At 48.0% G+C, this 24,921-nt stretch overlaps 1 protein-coding gene and 1 pseudogene across 7 annotated transcripts in view; one reads left to right on the top strand and one right to left on the bottom strand.

The window, feature by feature from the left end:
- Positions 1 to 5,696, bottom strand: part of LOC307175057 ((E2-independent) E3 ubiquitin-conjugating enzyme FATS) — a 235,814-nt gene extending 230,118 nt beyond the window's left edge. For 5 of the 6 annotated variants that reach the window (XM_079899867.1, XM_079899869.1, XM_079899868.1 and 2 more), the window contains exon 1: positions 4,471 to 5,696. In XM_079899867.1, coding sequence (XP_079755993.1) covers positions 4,471 to 4,710 — 240 coding nt within the window. In that variant the 5' untranslated portion in view covers positions 4,711 to 5,696. The remainder of the gene's footprint in view (positions 1 to 4,470) is intronic. The other variant, XM_079899871.1, reaches the window with a different exon arrangement.
- An 8,736-nt stretch (positions 5,697 to 14,432) lies between these two features.
- Positions 14,433 to 24,140, top strand: LOC307175159 (zinc finger matrin-type protein 2-like; annotated as a pseudogene). Its single transcript has 3 exons — positions 14,433 to 14,443; positions 17,078 to 17,211; positions 23,527 to 24,140. The product of its transcript is annotated as a zinc finger matrin-type protein 2-like (transcript).
- The last annotated feature ends 781 nt before the right edge of the window (positions 24,141 to 24,921 follow it).

Genomic DNA, 24,921 nt, shown 5'->3' with positions numbered 1-24,921 from the left:
GAACCTACCTACGAAACAGAAACAGACTCACAGACATAGAGAACAGACTTGTGGTTGCTAAGGGGGAAGGAGGCTGGGGAAGGGATGGAAGGGGAGTTTGGGGTTAGCAGATGCAAACTATTATATGTAGAATGGATAAACAACAAGGTCCTGCTGTAGAGCACAGGCACCTATTCTCAATATTCTGTGATAAACCATGATGGAAAAGAATATGAAAAAGGATGTATATATATGTATAACTGAATCACTTTTTTGTACAGCAGAAGTTAACACAAGATTGTAAATCAACTATACTTGAATAAAATCAATTTTTAAAATTACTGGGCCTGAATGAGCACGAGATCAGGCTTCCTCAGCCTCCACACTGTGGACATCGCAGGCTGAGCAGATCTTTGTTCTGGGCGCAGGGGACTGTCCCGGGCACTGCAGGATATTTAGAAGCATCCCTGGCCTCTACCCAGTAGGCACCAGTAGCATCTTTCCTGAGTTGTCACAACCAAAAATGTCCGCAGACATTACCAAACATCCCGTGGGGTGTGGGTGGAGGGCGAAATCCCCCATGATTGAGAGGCACTGCCCTTGACTAAAATCTGCCGAGAAGTCAGGCTCGAAAGGATCAAAGTGTTTTCAAGGAACGTAACCTCATGCCAGAACCAAGTTCAATGCTCTTTAAAGGAACACAGCAAAAGCAAACACCCGCTCTGGGCCACAGGCATATGTAGTTTGTAAAGGTCACCGTGAGAAAACAACCCAAATGTCCACCTGCAGATGAACGGATACAGAGAATGTAATATACACATACTGGAATATCATTCAGCCTTAAAAAAGAAGGAAACCCTACCATCTGTGACAACACGAATGAAACTAGAGGACATTATGCTAAGTGAAATTAACCAGTTACAGAAGGACAAATGGCATGATTTGTCCTGCATGACTCCACTTATATGAAGTATAACAACTAAGCAAATTCATCAAAGCAGAAGATAAAACGGTGGTTGCTGGGGCTGGGGGAGGGAGAGGGGGAGGGTGGAGTTGCTACTCGATGGGTATAAGTCTTCAGTTATGCGAGAGGAATAAGCCCTAGAGCTTTCCTATACCACATACAGCCTACGCTTAACAATGTGGTACTGTTACTTCAAAATATGTTAAGAAGACAGATCTCATGGTGTTTTTACCACCAAAAAAAAAGCAACATGCAAAAGAACACAAGGAAATTTTCAGCAGTGATGGATATGTTTAGTACCTTGATTGTGGTGATGGTACTATGGGTGCGTGCATATGTCTAAACTCCTCAGAGGGTAGACATTATCAAAAAATAGATAAATATAAAAAAATAAAAGTTTGCCATGATTCTTCTATTCAGCCAGAATTGAGCACCACAGCCAAGTCCAAAAAAAAGGATGAGTAGGAAGGGGAGATGGAAATGGTAGAGGTTTGGGGAAATGTTGGGAAGCATGGCTAAATGGTGATCACCAAATACAGAAACTTTCCCTGGTCCGTCTAATGATTAAATGTATTAGAAACTGTCATCTACATGAAGACAGATGGGTGAGACTTGGCTGGCGTGCCCCAGCCCATGCCTATCATCAGAATGGTCTCCTCGATCAATTAACAGATGCCCACTCACATTCCAACTCTGGGAGATGTGAGCACGTCTCTGAATTCTGCGTGGCTTCCCTTCTAACATCAGGGAAACTGTCCACACCCTGCTTCACAGGGAATCTCAGAAGGTGGCCAGGCTTGCAATGTTGACAGCGACCAGAGCTCAAATAAAAATCCATCTCCTTGCCCAGTTATGGTTATTTTGATGTCCGAAATTTATCAGGTATGTCTGCAGGAGGAGAAAGGCTCTGAACATACTGTGGCTTTAATAGTTTGGGGCATGTTGGAGTCAGCAGGGATCAAGGCTTTGCAAACATGCAGAGCATGACCTTTAGCCCCCTCACCGCCACCTGCTTCCAATCCCCGCCGCCTTTCAGACGTGACAGTACATACGCTTGTCATCCCTATTACAAGGCAGTTTAAGCAAGGGAATGAGTATGGCTGGACCATCCCTGGGCCAGAGTTAGGTCCGTCCCAGATGAGAGGCAGCATCTCCAAGCATTAACACAGCTCAGCAGTCAGGTCACAGCCTTAGACTTTAAACTCAACTCAAATACATCTGTATGTCTTCCTGAGGAGGACTTGAAATCCATAAGGTTTTTACAGAAACAAAATCTCTCAAACTCACTCTTCCTGGAGAACCAGCCAGTTCCTTTAATCCAGCACCTTTGTGCGTTGAGAGTTCACCCCAGTGACCATGCTCATTTTTCACCCCATCAGGTACTTTATGGTTAAAGCCCTGGCAGTTGAACCAGTGGCCTTGGAGTCTTCGAGAGAGAGAGAAGGGGTCACTGGGCTAAGTGTAACAGGACCCAGAGGCTGTTAATTGGGCTCTCGTCAGTTCAGCTTGGAAACTGAGCAAGAAAGCTGCCTTCTTGCTGGGTTTCCTCACCTAAATGGCTGACATGCCCCAGTGGGAATAACATGAACAATTCAATGGACGTGGAATATTTTAAAGTGAAATGTTTTTGCTACTAAAAGAACAGAGCTCGGAATTCAGAGGGATCAGAGGCACAGATCCTATCTGAGCTTTCAAACTTGGCCTGCCCTTGAGTGGAGGAAGCAGGCCCTGCCTGGACCGCCTTTCAAATCACAGACATAGTGAGGACTGTCCAGCTGACCAGCCTGATTGCTGTGGGTCTCAGACTCACCTGAACATAAGACTTTAGACTCCAGGTTACACGCAAGCAGCAGGCACACAGCCTCAATTGTTGGCTGTATTTGGAAATGTGGCTTGGGGGGGAGTTGAGTCACACAAAAAAATGCTGTAGCTGCAACTGTCAGTATAATAGATGTTTTATACAATCTCCTACAAAGGTGCACTTTTCCACACTGTTACCTTCAATGTTGCTATAGGAATAAACAAAGCTTTATGCATACCAAAGGAAAAAAAAAAAGGAACACAAGAGCCGCTCTTTGCCATTGAAGGTGTAAAATGGAGCCATGAACACTTTTTTAAAATGCAAGCTGAGGGCTTCCCTGGTGGCGCAGCGGTTGAGAGTCCGCCTGCCGATGCAGGGGACACGGGTTCGTGCCCCGGTCCGGGAAAATCCCACATGCCGCGGAGCGGCTGGGCCCGTGAGCCATGGCCGCTGAGCCTGCACGTCTGGAGCCTGTGCTCCGCAACGGGAGAGGCCACAACGGTGAGAGGCCGGCGTACCGCAAAAAAAAAAAATGCAAGCTGATATAATTCAGCAAGTTTTTCTCTCTCTCTGGAGGACTGAAAACTAACCTCAGTGAAAATGATACAATGATAAAATTCTGCCCCATCTGATTAATTCCTTGTGAATAATAACATCTCTGGTTTCCTTCAATTATATTCTAATTGCACACCTCTTGCTCTGGTCGATTAAGCAATGAACCAATGAACAACTATTACTGAATTTAATTAACACCATTATTTCCATGGCCTTTATATCTCTGTGGTGAACGTGGAAATTCACAATCCCAGGGCTGGCACCGGGAGAAGCCAGCCTTGAACCCTGCAGAACAGGTTCTGACATTGCTCTGGAATAAGGAAGCCCAGTGTGGGGAACGAAAGACCTGGAGTTTTTGCCAGCATATTCATGGGAAGCCTTTCCTAATAACAGCATAAGTATTCAGAAAGGTTGCCTTTCCATAAAACATTAGCAATTCGCATGTTACATTTATCAAAAGGGATGGGCAAGTGAGCTCTATGGGAATCAATTACAATGTCATTCATAATTTAGTACATGTACTATAAAGCACTGATCAGATTTCATGTGTGTTTACCTTCTGAAGGATAACTGCCTGTGGCTTCTTCTAGTTTCAGAATACAAGAATGTTTCAGAGCAATGTGTTTATCTCACTGTGACATTCTAAATCTCCCAAGTTCTCCTTTTTCTCCCAGAAAAAGTCATTTCTGCTTGAAAATAAGAGCTCACCCTCAAAAAAATAAAAGCCCTTTCTTACTGGTGTAACTTAAATCATTCTACTTTAACTTCATCGAGGCAAGGCATAGATATTCTCCTGCAAAACCCATCAGGAAACAAACAGGAATTTGTTTTTAAAAAGAGATGACTGCACATTTACAGAGCTAAGAATATTTAACTCCCAGAAATGTACCACAGTTTCTAAAGGTGGATACAAATTATCCAACTGTTTGGCGCACTATTAAATGTTGTAGATGCAGACGTGTATCACGTGTAAATTAGTTATCCACTATGCTCCCGCCCCCTCATATTTCAAAAACTGAAGTAAATTAAGAGATAAGAAAGTCTTTTCCAAACACCTCGGGAAAAACTACAAACCGACGATTTATCAGACCAGATAGAACATCTGACCTGTCCGTTTGATAACGCAACGCTCCGTTTCTCTGAGCGAGGTGTGTGCCCAATTCAACCTTACCTCGTATCTGCTGGCTGTCTGCTCAGCTGTCTTCAGGCCTTGATACATATGGATGATACAAACTTTGGCTCTTCTCTGGGAGGGAAACCAGTTCCTCTTCACAAAATCCATGACCATCACATGGTTTTTCAACTCTGTACTAAACGTTTTGATCTGAAAAGTCCGGTGGACGGCTGTTTCCGCGTGGCGGGCAGCATACCCCTTCTGAAGAGTTTTTGTAGAAATTCCAGACTGCTGCATGATACGGGAATCCTGTGACTTCAGCGAGCGCGCCTGGCAAACACAATTTTCTTTGTTTAATCCAGGTATCGAGTGCAGCAGGAGGCACTTGGGAAGTGCCTGGGCTCGACCTCTCCCGGAGTTTTCCAGCTCCAGACCTAGTTGTTCTCAAACCCCAGCTGCAAAGAATATAGGATTTGCACGTGGGAACCTCGAGGGTGACCTTTATGCGCTATAAAAATACTCCTTCTGGCTGCTGTCTGCCCGGCTCCAGCACTTCACCTGTGTTCTCAGGTGCTCAAAATCTTCTCTGATTTCAAAGGCACATTTCTCTTTCCCGCTGCATTCAAGTTCTGAACACAAGATCCACCTGGTTACCGCCAGGTCCAATATGTTTTTCAGTCTCCAGCCCCTCGAATCCAAATAAATTATTCACGGGGTGCTGTACAAAGGAACCAGGAGTGATAATTGCCGCTTTTTAGAATTCCTGCTTTTTCTTGCCAGGACTGAAAGGAACAAGAACAGACTGCTACTGACACAAAGGGTGACCTCAGCCCTGGAGAAGATAAGAAACACATTCAAGTGAAAAAGAAAAGTCGAGCACAGAGGCAGTGATGGGTACAAGCTGGCATCAGAGACACAGAGCTCGGGTAGGATGTCCTGGTTGCCACTTGGGGGAGTGCCCTGGCTTAGCTGAGGGCTCTGGTCCCCAGCCAACCCTGGGAATCCCCTCACCACCCAGAGCCTCAGTTTCCCCATGAGGAAACTTGGAATAATAATGCCTGCCGCTCACAGCGTTGTTAGGAGGATCAGGTGAGAGAAATGGTGAGCAAATAGCATGTAATAGAGTCATATAAGGCATCATTTCCAAAGAACAGTTGCCTTTTTTCTGCCCAAATTAGGCTGAACACAGTTCTCCTCATAGGGAAGAACAAATCCGCCTCTGAATCAGCTCTGTTTCTTTTACATTAACCTTTGAATTCTATTGTTTTTGCTACAAGTTAAGAATGTTGCCTAGAGCCTGAAATATACAGAGAGCCCATTCTCAAGGCTCTGACCTTTATGGGTGTAACACTTTTCCATTCATATAGAGATAAAAAGTTGCAAAATGTTGCAGAACAGAGACTAACGTTTGTCTTCGAGGTTTATAGGAACATTGTGACCAGACCTCCGTGGACAGCTGTAAGAACAAAGGATTCTGACACCAAGAAATCTGCATCAACCAACCACACCCCCTCCCCTTCTGGTATAAAAGAAGCCTGAATTCTACCTTGGGGAAGGTGGTTCTTTGGAATAAAGTTGCTATTTGTTGCTGAAACAACTCCTCTCTCAATTTATCAGCCTGTCCTGCAGCAAGCAGTACGAGCTTGGACTCAAGTAACATTCTCTCTACACATATAATATACAGTAAGTCCCCTACATACAACCCTTCAAGTTGCAAACTTTCAAAAATGCACACGTGTGTTCGCATGTCCAATCACGTAAGTTAGTTCACATGCCTGGCGTACATTGTCACGTGCATGCATCCTCAACAAGTGGTTGTGCTTTTGTGTACTTTACTGTACAGTACTGTATAGAGTCCAATAGTACAGTATCTTTATTTCAAGCTCAGGATGTCCGGAAGCAAGTGTAAAACAGCAAGGATGTAGCTGGTACTTACTGTACTGTGCTTTTCAAGGTACTGTACTGTAAGATTTAAAATGTTTTCTTTATTTTTTGTTTTTTATGTATTATTCGTGTGAAAAGTATTATAAACCTATTATAATACAGTACTATATAGCTGATTGTGTTAGTTGGGTACCTAGGCTGTGTTGGACTTACAAACAGATTGGACTTAGGAACGTGCTCTCGGAACGGAACTCATTCATATGTAGAGGACTTACTATAGTGGAGATTTAAAGGATGCTGAAAATTATTGGATTCTGAATTTCAGATCATTCAGAAATGCCGATGATATACTCCTTTTCACTTCATTTCACGTTTTGGTACCATTTCTGTTAACGCAGTCATTGAGAAGTGGGAATTACAAGCCTTGGATCAGGGGTCTGGGCCAGGAGAGGGCAGGTGACAAGCACCCGGGCTGTGCTCTGAGCCCACACAGGACTCTCTTCTGCAGGCAGCCTCCTCTCAGCTTTTGGCAAATACGCGCCTTGAAGAGTTCTCGCTCTCCACACGGAAAGCCGTGGGGTAGACTGGATGAAGACATGATTCCAAATCACTTTCCTGAAAACAGAGCATCAGTCCCCGGCCCAGAACCGAACCCTTCCTGCAGCAGGTGGGAGCTCAGCCAATCACACTCAGCGGTGCTGGGACTTGAAGGGTGGAATGTTAAGCTTGCCCCTTCGGAGGCAATGGGAATGTTGAAGCCGAGAACGAAAACAGAGTAGGAGATAGAGAAGACTTCAGAGGTAATTTACGCCAACGTTCTCATTTGAGTGTTAAGACAACAGACCCCGAGAGATTAAATGCCAACCCAAGACCACACAGTGGAGTTCCCTATTCCTTAAACAGAATACTGTCCGGATCTGCCTGTGGTTCTCCCAAGGAGGTCAGTGAGAAGGTCAAGACCAACTGATGGCAGTCATGTTTCCAATGAAAACACAGCACAACCGAGATTGATGCCCAGGAGGCAGGCTGGACATGCCCCAGGGAGCTGCATGGGGGTGCCATCTTAGATTTGGAAGCTTCCAGAAAAAGCCAGGGAAGACATTCAATCAATAAATTAAAATTAAACAGGGACAGCAAAGGAAGAGGGTACCACTTGGCTCTTTGGGGGCTGTGAAGCCCATTCCTGAGACCCCACAGTGACCATCTGAACCAGCTTTTGCTGGTACCCATCTGTTCCCAACCAGGAGCTCCTGCAAACCTGGTTAAAAAAAGAAAAAAAAAAAGGCCAAGTCTCTCCTGTCACCACAGCACACCAAAGGACCCTGGGCAACATAGAGGCCAGTGCACTGCCCATCCAACTGCTTTGACTAGCAATGAGAGGTTGGCTGAGGGGTGCTGGCCGCTGGTGAGAGCCGCCTGTCATAGGCCGTGTCAGCCAGCAGTGGCTACGGAGGCTCCTAAGATCGTCACGGCTGACTTTCTCTTCCCTTGACCACAGACAGGGCTGGGCTTTAACCAGCCTTTGCGGCCACCAGAGAAAGCAGTCACGTTGTTACCAAATGCAAGTCCGTGTGCCCGATGCACAGTGAAGCCAAAGGATACCAAAGCGTCGGAGTGTGGAGCAGAGAGAGTTTCGTTGCAGCGCCCCGGAAGGAGACGGGTGGCTCATGCCTTTAAAACCCAAAGCTCCTGGAAAGCGTTCAGCAAAGTCCTTTTAGAGGAGAGGTGAGGGAGGGGCGTGGTTAGCTGCAAACTGCTTGGGGTCAGATCCTTTGTTCTTGAGGTCCGTCAGGATGCTCCTGTAAATCTCCGCCAAAACAAATGTGATTCTCTGTTCTGACAAGAGAGGGAAGGTCCCAAGGCTCGACTTTCACACTCTGAGGGCCAGGCCTGGCTAAGAGGAAGGGGTGCCTGCGGGGGCCGGTTACACCCCCTCCTCCCCGGGAGCCCTCGTCCAGCACCCAGTCCGGGTCCTCCCGCCAATGCCCAGGCCCGGCTGAAGACGCTGCTCCCAGCTGGCGGCGCCCTCGGGGCCAGGTCCCCAGACCCTGCCCCGCCATCATCACCGAGGGAGCCAGGCGCCCAGGACCCCGCCGGCCCTCAGGCCGCCCAAACAGGGGGCCGGGCCCCAAGAACCACGACCCGTGGAGACCACGGCCGCCCCCATGAGGTCTCGGAGGCGGGGATGGGGAGAGTTTCGCAGCCGCCTCAAGGGCTGGGCCCGGCCCCCTGCCAGTCCCCGGGCCCCCTGCGAGTCCCCGGGCCCCCTGCGAGTCCCCGGGCCCCCAGCTCACCCGCCAGCCCGAGGCCGGAGGGCCTGGAGGGCCCCGGGGAGAAGGCCGCCACCACCTCTTGCCTCACTCTCTGCCGCGAAGACCACGGTCACTGTCCGACCCTGATGGCGGAGCGCGACCTCTGACCCCCGGCTCTGGTCCCAAGCTCAGGGTCTCCAGGTAACAGCTGAGCGCTGGCAGCTGCGCGCCCGCTCCGCCCAGTACGATCCCCCCGCTTTTCTCGGATACACCTCACGTTTGAGGAGAATCGGAAGAGAGGTTAATCGGAAACCCGGCAGAGGAACTGGGTTCTAGGGGGCCTCGGTGTCAGTGTGACCTTCAGCAGGTCTCGGGAATTCTTGGTCAGTAAGACTGGTCGGAAACCTCAGGACTGTCGGACTTGGTCCCTCATCATAGGAAGAGGACAGAGGCCCGGAGGGGGCGACGCTTGGTGGAGAGTCAGCGGGATGGAAAGGGCAGAGTCGGGGGATGGGGCCCCAAACACAGTAGCGTGTGATGACTTACAGACAAGCGCCTCCCCTGCGCTTCAGTTCAGTTATCAACCAGCCCCTAGCAGCTCTGACACCCCTGACTGTAAGAGTGGGTCTATCCAGGCCGTGCGTGGACACAGCAGAGAGCGGCTTCCCGCCCAGGGCCGTCCCCCACCCCAGGGGAGGCAGCAGGCCCCCTGCAGAGAGAGCCTCCTCCTGGCTGGGCGGCTGAGGAAGGGGCTCAGGTCCTTCCAACAGCCCTGGAACTAGCACTCTCACTCCCAGCGGGGCCACCATCTCCACAGCCCCATCACTGCCCCATCGGGAAGCACAGTCTCTGAGTCAGAAGACTCGGCTCTCTCTGGGGCTCCCAGCACTGGCCCTGCAACCTCGGGTGAACTGCAAACTACCGTTGCCTCGGTCTCCCCATCTGTTTCATAGGGTCACCGTAGTGCCTCCCTCCTTGTGCTTCTGCGGAGATGGAGGGCTGGCACGGGTAAAGGGCTTGGGGCAGCCTGGCACTGGGCGTGTGCTCCACAGACCCCAGCTGCAGTCACCCTCAAAAGGCAAAGATTTTCAAAGTGGTAAATTGCCAGACATATTATTTGAATAATAAGTAAGAAGATGGTTAAAGAGAAATGGACTGAACGGGAGGGACATCATAAGAGCCCAATTCTAGGACTCCCTCCACCATGCAGTGGTGACCGGAACCAGGGCAGGACAGCCTTGACGACTTCCCCAAATGCAAAACAGAGATAGCCTCCCCGCCGAGCAGTTTGGTGTGAACATTGTGTCAGGTAGTCAGTGTATGTGAAACTTTGGGACTGACATACACATGCCACTATATTTAAAGTAGATAACCAACAAGGACCTACTGTGTAGCACAGGGAACTCTCCTCAGTATTCTGTAATGACCTGTATGGGAAAAGAATTTGGAAAAGAATGGATACCTGTATATGTATACATGAATCCATTTACTGTGCACCTGAATAAATAAACTATATATTTAGAAAATTATACTTTCTCTTAGTGTCTTTCTACTACTTTCTCCTTTGGCTTAAACTATTTGAGTTTCTGTCACTTGCACCCAACAGAGTCTGGGCTCGTCCTTGAAAATCCATTATTTTATTAAACAAACACACGTGACGTGCTTCTCGGTGCCGGGCGCTGTACAGGCAGCAGAGACACGCAGATGAAAGGGACACTTTGCTTCCACAAAGGGCTCACCGTCCAGCAGTGGGACAGACGCCTGACAAGCAGGTCCCCAGAGCAAGAGCACAGGGAGTGCTCCCAACGAGGGAGGTTTGCATTGGCTGATGGAGACCCTGAGAAACCCTCAAGAAGAAAGGACACTGCAATCTTGAAGGATGCCTGATGGGCTGCCAAACCCCCATGGCTGAACTTGCATGGACAAAAGTGAACCGTAGGCCTTCACTTTTCACTCTCTGTGCATACATTTTGCTATAAAGTGTCACAGCCAAGAAGGGGAGGCCTTAACTGAAGCCATATTTACTGCAAATAATCATCACTCTTTCTGGAAAACAGCTACCTGAATCTTTTGCTGTTTTTTTCTTAAACCAAATACTCAGTCATCTATAAAAGTTAGGTCCCTGACCTTATTAATGTCCTGCAGAAGATCCTACTTAATTTCCCCAAATTGGTCCCTGAGGTAACTAACTAAAGCTGTACCAGTGTTAGCAATTGCAATTCAGTGACACCAAATCAACATAAATAAGCCTTGAGCGTATTTAGTGTCGAAATATATGTGAAATTAATCTCTTCTTTCTCCCTTGCCCCTGATACAACATGTAGGGTTGTATAGGGTATCCAATGAAGTATTTAAATAATGAATTATTCACAAAGAAAAGGAACTACAGGTACCTGATGCCAGGAATTTATGCCTGTGAATTCTTAATCTCTTCTCCAATAAGATTAGCATTTACGACTATGGAAGACATCCTAATTATGCAGTTTCAGAGCTGATTTTCTGCAGGGCCTGTGCAGAACTAAAAGCATTAGGCGACAATAAAAACAGATGACTATGAATTTCTGAATTCATAATCTGATTTCCCTTTTGGGGAAAATGACATTTTTATTTACGGGTGCTTTACTCATCAGGTGGGAGCTGAAGTTTCCTCTCAGAGGCACAGTGCTTGCTGTGAGAGCATCTAAACAATCATCCTTTTAAAACAGATGTGTGGGGCTTCCCTGGTGGCGCAGTGGTTGAGAGTCCGCCTGCCGATGCAGGAGACGCGGGTTCGTGCCCCGGACCGGGAAGATCCCACATGCCGCGGAGCGGCTGGGCCCGTGAGCCATGGCCGCTGAGCCTGCGCGTCTGGAGCCTGTGCTCCGCAACGGGAGAGGCCACAACGGTGAGAGGCCCGTGTACCGCAAAAAAAAAAAAAAAAAAAAAAGTGTGAAATTCACAAGGGCTGCATTAGAAATGACGCAATGTATTTCTCCTCCTCTTAATCCCTACCCACTGGGGTTCTAAAACAAAACAAAAGAATTGGGAATAATATGGCTGATTATGGGATCCTGCACCTTTTAAGGTAGGAAGAGAATGTAAGTTTGCCTGATGAACCCCATTCCCTTGCAAATCATTCAGCTGTGCTGGGTTTTAGCATCAATGCATGGAAAAGGGGTGATCATTTCAGTGATCAGTGACAGGTTCTCAATAGTTATTTGTTCAATGGATGAATAAAATGAAAAGGTATCAACTGTCTTTTCTCGTATGGTATACTTTCTCTCCCATGGCTGGCCTTACATGCACAAAAGTCAGCGGAAGACCTTCACTTTTCACTTTCCATGCACACATTTTGTCATGAAGCATCAGATCCCGTTTAATTTCCCCAAATTGGTCCCTGGAGTTACTCACTAAAACTGTATACTTTTTCTCTTCTGTAAATGGAAAAACCTTTTTTTCCGCTTCACTATACAATGTTTGGAAACTACAATAATTTGATGTTTCTCCTAACTTTCCAAGTGGAAGTGGCAAAACCAAGGAGAACACTGGAGCAGTGGCACCAACCACATTGCCATATTCATCCACAAGATTCATTTTCTCCCCCTTTGCAAGCCTTCAAAAATCATTGACTTTGCACCCGCTGGGTGTTCAGCTCTAGGCCAACTACTCCAATTCCCCGTTCAAAGCCACTTCTCATACTGGTAAAAACCAAAGCAACCCACAAGGGAGAGATCACACAGCCCTCCTTCAAACTCATCGGGAGGAATGAGTTATTTGAAGACAACAAATGGTGTCTTCATATTTTCTCTCCAATGTCTGAATAGATTTTTTTTTTTTTTTTTTGCGGTACGCGGGCCTCTCACCGTTGTGGTCTCTCCCGTTGCGGGGCATAGGCTCCGGACACGCAGGCTCAGCGGCCATGGCTCACGGGCTCAGCCGCTCCGCGGCATGTGGGATCTTCCTGGACTGGGGCACGAACCCGTGTCCCCTGCATCGGCAGGCGGACTCTCAACCACTGCGCCACCAGGGAAGCCCCTGAATAGATTTTGAATAAAGAAAACCTATGACTTTGTTAGAAACTGTGTTTGATTTTTAAGTATATATTTTGGCAAGCATGAGGGGGTGGTGAAGACTGTGGTTGAAACTTTAAGGAAATAAAAAAATCACTTTGGTATTTACATTCACGGTCAATTTTACCCAAAAGGAAAACCTTTAGTGTCAGCCACTTGTCACTGTCCTGCCACGAGAAACGGATGCCAGGCTGGGCTGAGGGCAACGAACAACGTGGGTGGGGGGGGGGTTATGGCCTTGCCCCGAGAGAGGACTCCCCTCTGCCCAGATGTCCTCTCACAGATACAGACTGTCACTCTTTGCCATGTCTCCTTGCTTGTATGAATTAATGAGTGTGTTGAACAAATTCCTGAAATCCAATATTTATCAGAAAAACACCCAAGCCCCAGGGGAAACCACAGGCCTAGCACCAGCAGATAGTGTGGCCACTGCCAACCTCTGGGACTCCCAACCCTGACCTTCCCTCCCATGGGGACAGCAGGCGGGCAGCTGCTTGGGAGGCAACCAGACCCCACCCTCAGTGCAGAGTGGCAGGCACCTGTGTGGGTGAGGCCTCATCCCAGGCCACAGCTGACACTTACTGACAGAGAATGGCCTTCCACATGCACCCACTGGCAGTCAGGCCCCTGTCCTGTCCTGGTCAGAGGGTGGGCTTTCCTTGAGCCCCCAGAGGATCCCCTTGCTGGGTACCAAAGTGGTAACTCCAAGGTTCTCTCCCACTTTATGGAGGAAACACAGGTGGCCAATCGGGTCATCCTCACACAGTAAGACCAGCAACCAGTGTGGGCAGTTTCCTGGTTTCCCAGACATCATAAAAACCAGTTCCGTGTAATGATTGTATTTGCGCATGCACACACACACACACACACAAACACACATACAAACACATCCACAGAAGATGTGTAATAGTCCATGTGCGTTTTCTGAAAATAAAATAGGCCTGGTACAAGTTACCTTTTAGGTCATTTCATATAAATATAAGAATTTTCTAGCCACCTCAGCTGTCCATCAGTGAATAAGACCAGAGGCCTGTAAACTATGGCCTGTGGGCCAAATGTGGCCCACAGCCGGTTTTGTAAATAAAGTTTTATTGGCACCTAGCCACGCCCATTTGTGTACGTGTTACCTGCAGTGCCTTTGCTCTTCACAGATTGGCCGAGTTGAGTGAATGCGGCACACACTGTATGGCCTCCAAAGCCAAAAAGATTTGCTATTTGGCCCTTGACAGAAAAGGTTTGCAGCCCCCTGAAATGAGAGCTTCTGGTGAGGCAGTGAGCTCACTCTGTAACCGTGAGCCAGAGAGGAGACCCCTGCTTTGACTGTGGCAGGTGGACTAGCCCAGGGTTACCGAACCTCCCTGTGCTACAGAAGCACTGGGTGCTTGTGAAACCATGTACCCTCAGGCCCCACCTGGCCCCTGGATCAGAATCTCCGGATTCAAATTGCATGGAGCGGGGGGTCCAGGAAACAGGGCTCAGCTCTCCGGCACCCCCAATGATGACATTTTCCATCACCCTCTGCTCTTTCCCAAGCATCATCCCACTCATTGCCCTGTTTAGTTCTCACGGCACTGTGAGTGCGAGAGGATGATCTTGATTCCCATTTTACAGATGAGCAGGTGAGGCCCCTGCTGGTAAGCGGTAGAGCCAGGACTCAGATGAAGTGCAGAACCTCTTCCATTGGCCCTGACCACTCTCCGTGACCTCTAAGATCCGCAATCCTAGGAAGTCCCCGGTGAAACAGGAAAGTCAGCCCCAAAGACCAAACCCGCTTCTCTAGCCTGTAACCCAGCTGCTGTACATGCTCGGGCTTGGTGCGCCCCAGGAAGGCGGTATGCCCGCCAGGTGTGTGCACCTTGCAGTGAACGGTCCCAAGTGCTGGGCACCAGGCTCGGACCAGCCTAAGACTCTGGCTTTGACTGTGGCTAAGACTACGGCTGAGAACAAGGCAGCACAGCCCCTGCCCCATGGAATGTGCTGGAAGAGTTAGAGGGGAGGGGAGGGGAGCCTGACCCAGATGATTCTATGAAGAGTTACTTGCCACTGTGACTTGCTAATCACACTCCCACCTGGTCCCCCTTCCCTGTACATCTGCTCAGCTTCTCCTCCCTTTACTCTGCCCCCAACTCAGATTCCGACTTTGGAAGGGACGCTCCCAGGCCAAACACCTCCCTTGCCCTACTCGGTTCTTCTTCATGTTACTTCTTATCCCAACATATATATTTGTGACTGTTTTCCATAGTCTCTCCCTCACCCCCCAAGAATGTGAAGCCCAGGAGAGCACGGCGCGGTGCCACTGGTGGTGGTTCTCAAGGTTGCTTCCTCCTCCCTGCCTTCCCTCCTCCATGCGCCTCCTTCGCTGCCCCCTTTCCACTGCCTGAAGCTCGGATGAACGATAGGGTTATGCCAGGCTGTTATGAATGTGGATGTTGGGGGGTTTGCCCTAAGAGAAGGACTTGCAGAGATTAGATATTCTCAGCAACATCTGGAAAGGCGTGGCTTGGAGTTACATGCAGACCTTGCGCCTGAGGCCACGCTTGGAGCCCTCGGTCGCTGAAGCGCACATCTCTTGTGGCACCATCCAGTCCCCTCCACCCCGTCTTCCTCTTTCTGTGCCGCTCTGGCCAGCTTTGTGCAGGGCCACCAGCAGGGCCACCGAGGTCAATGGGATCAGGGGCTGGCGGATGCCCAGGGACAGGCCTGAGATGTGCTTCCTAAGGCTTATCCACAGGGCTGGTGATGGGGCGCCAGCTGCCCGGGGTGCCTGCCCCACAGACCCTCTCCCCGGCCTTCCCGTCTTCTCAGTTTCCCCCCCTGGTTCCTCACTCATGCCCGCTCCTGGGTACACATCCCAGGTCAGCTTCTGCAGGCTCTGCTCTCAGGAGAACCCGGGCTGGACCCAATTCCAAATCGCCTATGGTGTCCCCTTGACACCTAAACTCTAGGTCCCTCAGGGACCTCTCCTGTCTCATCTTTGACCTTGAAATCTGTCCCCCAGGCACTTTGGTGGTGCCCATTCTGCTCTCAATGGGATGAGTATCAGAATCTCCGCTGGGTCCTCCTAATGTCCAGCTAGCTCAGTGCCCTGCTCAGAACAGAAGCCCAGTAACCATTGGTTACGTGTGATAGTGTGGTCACAAATGCATCCGCACAGACAAATAGGGAATGAAGCCTGTGCGTAAGGAGACTGCCAGAGGCCACGAATCAGCCTTCCTCACAGAATGCTGAGTCAATCACCATTCAGAGTACCTGGTGTGACTCAGAGGCCCAGGAGCTATTTCCATGGTCCTGCTTGAGGGTCAGCAACCTTCTGGAAGAATCAGGGTGAAGGATTGTCAAACACTCAGGCAGGTCACAGAGAGGCTGAATGCCTCGCTGTAGGTTTTTCTCTGATTCCAACCTGTGTTCAAGGGGGTGTAAGCCTGAGGAAGTATCACCGAGGTGTTATTCTGAAACCCATGCCGAGAGAGTATAAGGCTATCTCTTATTGACTCAGAACCAGTAAAGGGAAGTGTAGGCCTAGCCGATTTTGCCCCAGTGGGCATCCCTACGGGGGCATCCCTGTCAGGACACCAGCAAAAGGAACAGACTCCGTAACAGCAAAGCTGCTCTTCCCGCCACTTCTCCAAAGTTTGCCAGCATGGGTATCTCCAGCCTTTGTCCGAACTCCATCTGTGTCCGTGAATGGGTAACTCCCTCACCCTGTTATAGGCGTCTCCCTCTTGGGGCAATAGCTTTCTATTAAGAGGTTTGAATATAATTCAGCAAAGTGCACACCTCTTTTTTTTTTTTTTTTTTGCGGTACGCGGGACTCTTATTGCTGTGACCTGTCCCGTTGTGGAGCACAGGCTCCGGACGCGCAGGCTCAGTGGCCATGGCTCATGGGCCCAGCCGCTCCGCGGCATGTGGGATCTTCCCGGACCGGGGCATGAACCCACGTCCCCTACATCGGCAGGCGGACTCTCAACCACTGCGCCACCAGGGAAGCCCTTGCACACCTCTTTAGAACAGGATTTCCTTTCTAAGCTGCATTTGAAGTGATCTCACGCCCGTTAGGAAGCCCACACCTGCCCGATCTCCTCAGGTGTGTTCCCTCTTTTTCTTTTTTTCTAACACTCAGCTTTAATAGCCTTTTTATTTTTTCTTTTCCATTCTTGTTTACAAGATATATTGAATATAGTTCCCAGTGCTACACAGTAGGACCTTGTTGTTTATCCAGGTGTGTTCCGTCTTGATCACCTGGTGGACTCCCCCTCCCCCTGCCCTCCTCAGCACCTGTCTGAGAGGCCTCCACAGGCCAAGGGTGACAAACTGTAGCATCCTCGCTGACAGGAGATGAAGCCTGCTGGACCAGTCTGGCCAGTGTCTATGTCCAGCATGCACTGTCCACCGTGCCAACTTCCTGCGCCTGGGCCCCAGGTGTGGGGCGAGGCTACCTCAAGGGGCAAATTCGCTCTCTCCCCTTTCTCATGTCCCCAGGTTCTCAGTCTTGGGGCTCTTCACCCTTGGCCGCATTGCCCAGCCTGTGTCCCCGGCCAGCCCATCATCCGAGGGGATGGACCTCGGATTCCATCCCTCCTCCCTGGAGCTGATCACAAAGGGCGCCTCCTCGGGTTTCCTGCATGCTTTCTTCTCCCCATCTTCGGTTTCCTTGCTCCTGCCTTCTGCCTTTGCTAAGGTTTCTCTGTGCTTCTCATCCTACAGTTAACATTCAAATTGGTTGACGGCCCTATTTTTTTTTCACTAGACAGACATTTATTTCTCCCTGTTACCCGTTCTTCCCTTAGGTCAGTATAACACAGGACACTGAGGGAAAATAACCCTCTCCAAAAAAGGGCCGAAGAAAGAAGAGGGACTGGTTTTCAACGGGATCGTTCAAAGAGCTTGTCATTCAGCATCACATGCAAACTCATTGATCAGAATTTTGAGTACACTAACAATGACCAAAAAAGGGAGAGAAAAAAAAAAAAAAGAAAACTATTCATTTTATCTTAGGTAGCTGAATTCATTTTATCTTAGGTAGCTGAATAGAAACATTTCCTATTACAATGTGAAATAAGAAGCAACTCCACGATTTAAGTAATTTCTATCCCAATCTGAATTTAGACACAAATTATAATACTATGCGATACTAGCCTAAGTTAACGGGGCAATGAGAGTTCTAAACTGCTTACTGACCATAACACCAGATTCACTGTTTCATAAACAAGAAAACAGCCTTGTTTTGGAGAAATGAAATGAACCAGGAATATAGAGCCAGACCATCCAGTGCCCTTTTCAAAAAGAAGAAAACGGAAAGTCTGAGGGTTTGGTTTGGGGAAGGGGGAGCTTTACATGAAGCATACACCCTGCCAGCCAATGGCAAAGGCTAAAATAGTTTTCAAAGGTACAACCTGAGTCCTCTGAAGAAAGGGGTGGCAGCCCCTTTGGCGTCTTAGCTAGAAAATGAATAATTCAGAGTCAAGTGCAGGTCCCACTAGGTGGAGCCTTCTGTTGCCCGGTGTCCAGACTTCCCTGCTGCCAGCCCACCTGGTCCCTGCTGGAGCTGAAGCTCTTACCTCCCCCCGCCAACTCTCCCAGAATTTCAGTGAAACTAGGCTGCCTCTTGCTCAGGCGTTCACTCCATCATGGACACTTTCTGATGAACAGCACAGTTCCAAGCAGGAGGAACACAAGGTTCAGTGAAACACGGTCCCTGAACTGCGCACCCTTGGTGGGAAGGCAGAACGGTGCAGACACTGTGGAAAACAATATGGCGCATCCTTAAATGATTAAACGTGGGATTCTCACGTGACCCAGCAATTCCACTTCTGGGTACATACCCAAAAGAACAGAAAGCAAGGTCCCAAAGAGATATTTGTACACCTATGTTCATTGCAGCCTTATTCACAACAGCCAAGTGGAAGCAACCCAAGTGTCCATTAAAGGATGAACAGATAAACAAAATGTGGTCTATCTATATGATGGAATATTACTCAGCCACACAAAAAAAATGTTCTGACGCCTGCTACAACATGGATGAATCTTGAAGACATTATGCTAAGTGAAATGAGCCAAACACAAAAGGACAACTCTACGACTCCACTTATATGCAGTACCTGGAGTGGTCAGATTCACAGAGGTGGAAAGTAGAATGAGAGTTGTCAGGGGCTGGGGGAGAGGGGAATGGGGAGCTATTAGTTAATGGTTATGGAGTTTCAGTTGTGCAAGATGAAAGAGTTCTGCAGATGGATGCTGGTGATGGCTGCACAACAATGTTAGTGCACTTGATGTCACGGAAGTGGACACAGAAAATGGTTACGATGGTAACTTTTACGTTATGTATACTTCACCACAGTTACAAATAATTTAAGAAAGAAACCGAGCATGCTGCCTGCTCTCAAGGCTCCTGAAGTCTGGTGGCCCTGGGACAATGGCCTCCAAACCTGGTCTGGGCACTTGCACAGACATGCTGGTGTCCACAGGGGTGGGGAAAGATTACATCTTTTATTTGTACATACTTTTATCTCATCTGTTTTCAATATCTGTATAGAACATGTTAATACAATAGCTCGTGGTCATACTTCAGAGGCAAAAATTGTCCTATATTAGGAGTGCCCTAAAAATTCTTCACTGGTGGGGATGAATGATGGAAAGTCGTCTGGAACCCCCATCCTGGAGGAAACTTCACAGAACTGGAATTATTTCCTCGGTGTGGGGTAGAGGTGGCGGCGGGTTGGGAAGCATCATAAATCAAGTTGCGTTGGCGATGACAAGTGGCAGTGGGGATGTGGCCTGTGTCCACCAGGCCACCAAACTTGTATTAGGAAGGGCAGTTGAGGGTCCAGAAACAATGACCCTGTTCCCCTCCCCTTTCTCCAGTGGGGTCAAGGAGAGCTCAGGTGTTACCCTCCTTGGGGACCTTTTTCTGCTGCTCTGGGAACTGCCTGTCGCTGTTCAAAACTGTGAATGGCTGAGCCTTGCAAAACCATTGCTGTGTCACCTCCACTTCTGATCTCGGGGCCGAGCTCACCCACTTGCCCCAAAATGAGAGGGTTGGGGGGCTCTCCCTGACAGAATAAGAGCCTGCCATTAGAGGTCCCACTGTGGTTGGTCTTCTTACAGCCCCACTCTCAAGGAACTTGTGACAGACTTCTCCGGGACTGGGTGGATGGCACTGTCCAGGGTGGACTTCTTCCCGCTAGTCCTCAGAAGTGTCCTACGGCAGCCCCGCCACTGACCACCCTCTGTCTTGGGTAAATTCCAGTTCCACTCTGGAGGGAGGAGAATTTGCTGAGGTTTCCAAGGAAGATGCTCGTCCCTGGTCTGGGCAGGCTGGGAGACACTGGCTCCTTGTGCCTTGGAGGAGGAGGGGGCTGTGAAGTCTGGAACTCTGTCCCTGTCCCTGAGGACAGAGCCTGACAGCAGGGAAGCCAGAGTGGATGCACAGAAAGCAATCAGGCCCCTGATGACACGGAGGAGCCAAATCAAAGCATCCCTGAAGTCCGCCCTGCTCTAGACTGACCAGCTGCACATGCAAATTAATCCCAAACGCTGTTTAAACTCGGTTTGAGTTCATGACCCAATGCATCCTAATTATACAAGGGCTCTCTGGTTTGGTCCTATTTCATTTTATTTAATCATTTTTTTAAATGAAGTATCGTGAATTCACAATGTTGTATTAGTTTCAGGTGAAGAGCAAAGTGATTCAGCTGTACATATACATACATTCTTTTTCAGATTCTTTTCCATTATAGTTTATTACAAGATATTGAGTAGAGTTCCCTGTGCTATACGGTAGGTCCTTGTTGTTCACCTATTTTATATATAGTAGTGTGCATCTGTTCATCCCACATTTCTAGTTTATCTCTCCCCCACACACATTCACTGCGTTAAATTAGAAAACTGGTAACCATAATTTTGTTTTTTATGTCTGTGAGCCTATTACTCTTTTGTAAATAAGTTCGTTTGTATCTTTTTTTAGATTACACATGTAAGCAATATCATATGATATTTACCTTTCTCTGTCTGACTTACTTAGTATGATAATCTCTAGGTCCATCCATGTTGCTGTAAATTGGCATTATTTCATGCTTTTTTATGGCTGGGTAATATTCCATTGTGTGCATGTATGTATGTATGTGTGAATGTGCATATATACATATATCACATCATCTTTATCCATTCATCTGTTGATGTGGCCCTACCTCATTTTTATTGCTGACTTTGATAGACCAAGAGATTCTCCTTGGACTTCACTCAACCTGGAGCTATTTCTGGTGGGACACGGATGACGGCTTCTGTGCTCCATGCACTCTCAGGAGCCAGTGAGTTCCACCCTTCATCCTGAGGTCTCTGTTCATCCTTTTGACTTCAACACCACTTCTCTCCACACATGGACCCAAGCCCACCCACAAAAGACAAATCACAGAAGGGAGAGACTATACCCTGTGTATTGACTTGGAGCAAAGGGGAGGGCCGAGCGCCATGATTTCAAGCATCTCTGTTACTCTCACTCAATTCCCCATAGTTGCCTCATTTTCTTCATATCTTACCTGTCTACCAGGGGAAAGAGGGACATGTTTATGTTTTCTTATATCTCAGCCAATTGTGTTCACAGGATGCTTCCTGCACTGTGATTTTTAATCTGATTAATAGGCTTAAGTCCCATCTTTATTTTATCTTGTCTTGTCCTGCTTTTGTTCTATCCATCATGTCACAATGTAAAAAGTAATCAAAGTGGCATAACAGTAGCTATTCTTCCCCGATTCATGTATCCCCCGATTCATGTATCCCGATTCATGTTCCCACATTTATCTTGCTGTGGCTCTTTCACCTTATTTCTTTCGAGGATTACGTGAACATGCACGTGTGTTAAGTTAGAAAAATATACAACCTTGTAAGAGGGAGCTATCATTTGCATAAAATACTGCCACCTGACAGCCTTGTAAGCAAGCCACTGTAGACATGACAGGGCTTAAACGTGAAGTTCAAGGCTACCTCGCCACACACAGCAGATGTCTTCCAGGAAAACCCAGTGTATGTCAAGAATACTGTAATTGGGTCATTCTTGAAATACACAAAAGGATCCAGATTTGTTTTCTTTTTTAGCGAACTGGTGGTGAGTCATTCTACAGTTAACAATGCTTATTAAACTATTAATTATTTGCAAATGTTGCTCCAAGTTTAAGTCGCTGCAATGTTTTCTTGAGCAGGCTGTACTGACTGAGAGCTTCTCTCTCCATCAGAGAGCTCCTTAAATCACATGACCCCATTGACTGCAGATGATTGGCTAAGAGGTGGAAGCTCGATTCAAGCTTAGCCAATCAAATTTCCTCAGAGAAGCTTTGTCATCGGGAACAAGAGAATGAGCCAACTAGCTGAGGACTCTGCTGTTTAAGGCTGACCATGCCAGGACCGTGTGCAAGGGGATGACCAGAGAAGCTGGGCTGCAGAGAGCAAAAAAAAGCAGACTGGCACTAAAGATGAAAGGGGAGAGAGAGCTGCCAGGGCACCCTGGTCTGGCTGGCCGGTCCTCACTGTATTTGGGATCCAAGGAATACACTTTTATTCTGACCACAAATCCCACATTACTTGCACCTACACGAGCAGACGTTTGTACCTTGCAGTCAAGCAGTCATACCGACTAGGATTCACTTGGTTCTGCAGGATGGGCACAGGGAAGCTCTCATCCACCCCCCGTTTCTCAACACCAGAGGCTTCTCCCAGGCCATCGGCTTCCCTTGCCCTGCCTTCCTTTCTTCTTCCTTTCGAATTCACCAGCTGCTCACTCATGAATGGCTTCTGGAGAGGGCTTCAGGGAAACACTGTCAATGATCTTCGAAGACGCTCAAGTCCTCATGATGGGAATTTCCAAGTTTTTACACACTCACGCCTTGGTTATAACTAACGGAATTTTCATGTTGAAAGGAACTTTATATTAAAAGACCAAGTGGCCCAAATTTTGACCAAATTTGCAAAATAATCCTGATTTCAAAGATTCTGTTCAATTTTCAATCAATCGATCATTTTGGTTTCAGAAGATGTTCTTCCTTCTTCTGCTGGGGATCAGAGAGTAAGAATGGACCCAGTAGCTAATCTCAAGGAGCTCTTGAGAAGGTCAAACATATACAGTGGAAGTCTTGTGGAAGGTCAAATATATACAGTGTGTTAGGATTCTGGGGGTTGCCAGTGACAGAAACCCACCTGCACCAGGCTGGACAAAGAGAGGAACCCACTGGCTCAAGGAATCCATGGATGGATCAAAGAATCACAGTGCCAGAAGGGCAAGGACTTACTGGGAATCGGGAACAACTGGATCCTCCATCTGGCCTCTCCCTCTGCCTCTACCATGGAGGCTTAGTTTACTTAGTAATGGGTGGGAGGAGATTGTCTCACGTACAGGATTAGAACAAATATTAAATTTTAAACACCTCAGAGAAGTGCCTAGGAGGATGCCCCTAGTAGGAGCTCGATAAATTTCCCTATTTCCCCTTACAGGCGTCTCACGGTAATGGAGCCCAAGGACATACAATGTGTTACCCGACATGCTTTGTGTGGGGTGTAATGGAAAATGGACAATGGGAGAAAAGGGAGGAAAAGAAGAGATAACGGAACTTTGGAGTCACTGGAGAGAATCTTGCAGGCATTTCTGAGTCCAACAGAGATACCCTCTCCTCACAAAAACCAGAGAGGCGTATTCAACCTCTCTGCCTGCCAGGATAGTTGCAGAAATTGTCTCGAAGAAAGCCGTATCACAAAAGAAACCACCCCTCCTAAATAATGCACAGATAAGTAAAATGGAACATCTAGAGCTAGAAAAATAGAAATGTATTTACAGCATTTATGGAACTGAGTCAGAAAATCGCTGTAGATTCAAGAATGAACTTGGACTCAGAGAGACTGAAAACACCCTGAAATTAGGATATAAGTATTGATTTAAAAATAAGTGAGGGGCAGTGAAGATGGCGTCGGCAGTGGGACAAAAAACTTGGATTTTTGCTGAAAGTGGGACAAAGATGAATATGAACAGCTCGCCGAGAAGAGGCTCACGGAAGAGAGAGAAAAGAAGGATGGAAAACCAGTGCGGCCAGGGAAGCGAGAGCTTCTCCGGCATAGGGACTCCAAGGTGGACCTGGAATCCAAACCCGGGAGGACAACTGTCATTACCAAGACCACCCCACAGTCTGAGACGGGAGGATACTACTGCAATGTCTGTGACGGTGTGCTGAAAGACTCCATCAACTTCCTGGATCACAGTAGCGGAAAGAAACATCAGTGAAACCTGGGCATGTCTACACGTGTGGAACATTCCACTTTGGATCAGGTGAAGAAATGTTTTGAAGTCAACGAGAAGAAAATGGAAAAGAAGAAGAAGGATTATGATTTGGAGGGAAGGCTAAAGGAACTCAGAGAAGAGGAGGAAAAGGCCAAAGCCTACGAGAAAGAGAAACAGAAGGAGAAGAAAAGAAGGGCAGAGGAGGACTTGACATTGGAGGAGGAAGGTGAGGTGGCAGCTGTGATGGGCTTCTCTGGCTTTGCTTCCACCAAGAAGAGTTACTGAGGCTTTCTATGCTTGGCTTTTTGCCAGGCCTAACTTTGTGTATGTGGATGTCATTTTGGGGGAGGTACTGGGGAAAGTCCTCAAGAGCGGCAATGGAGAGGGCTAGAGGGTGGGTGCTTGTGGTTTCCCTCTGCCTTCAGAGAGAGCACAGGATGCAGAGGAACGTGCTGTGGCATGTTCCTTCAGCCTCAGTATTTCACTGGGGACAGAGGACCTCTGATCATCTGAGTTCCCAATGAAGAAAAACTTCTGCTTCTGAGGCTGCTTTCCCGAAACTCCCCCTGCATCTTTTCCTTTTCATCTGTCCATCTCCTCTGAGCATCATACATTCATCCTGTGTTCTGCCTTTGTTTTAATTTTTACTCTTGCTTAGCCTACAGCAGAAGGGTTCTCTGGGTCCCCAGTTTCCAGCTGATAGCATCTCCTTGACTGGCCCCTCCTTTCCCCATTCTCCCCCAACCCTGCCCCGTGGTTCTCTGGCCACCTGTGCACACGTGTGTACTTCTGCCTGGGTCACTGGTATGTGTGGGTGTGTGTGCATGAAACTGTCACATAGAGGGAGCCTGAACTACAGCCTCAAGAGCATTGCTGCCTTGGGGCCTGGTGTTCTCAGCTTCCTCAGAGCATGTAACAGGAAATTAAATGGGATGAGTGTTCGGTGTGGTTTTTGTCTGGTGAGTTTTTTAACCTTTGTTCTTCATATGTAAACTGTTCAGCTTTTCCTATTTGTTTCATTTTACTGAGGATTACTCTGTTTTTGTCTTCCTTGTAAGCAGGCTCT

Source organism: Stenella coeruleoalba (genome assembly GCF_951394435.1).
Source record: "Stenella coeruleoalba genome assembly, chromosome: 16".
Taxonomy (NCBI): Eukaryota; Metazoa; Chordata; class Mammalia; order Artiodactyla; family Delphinidae; genus Stenella; species Stenella coeruleoalba.
This window is presented reverse-complemented; position numbering and strand designations above follow the sequence as displayed.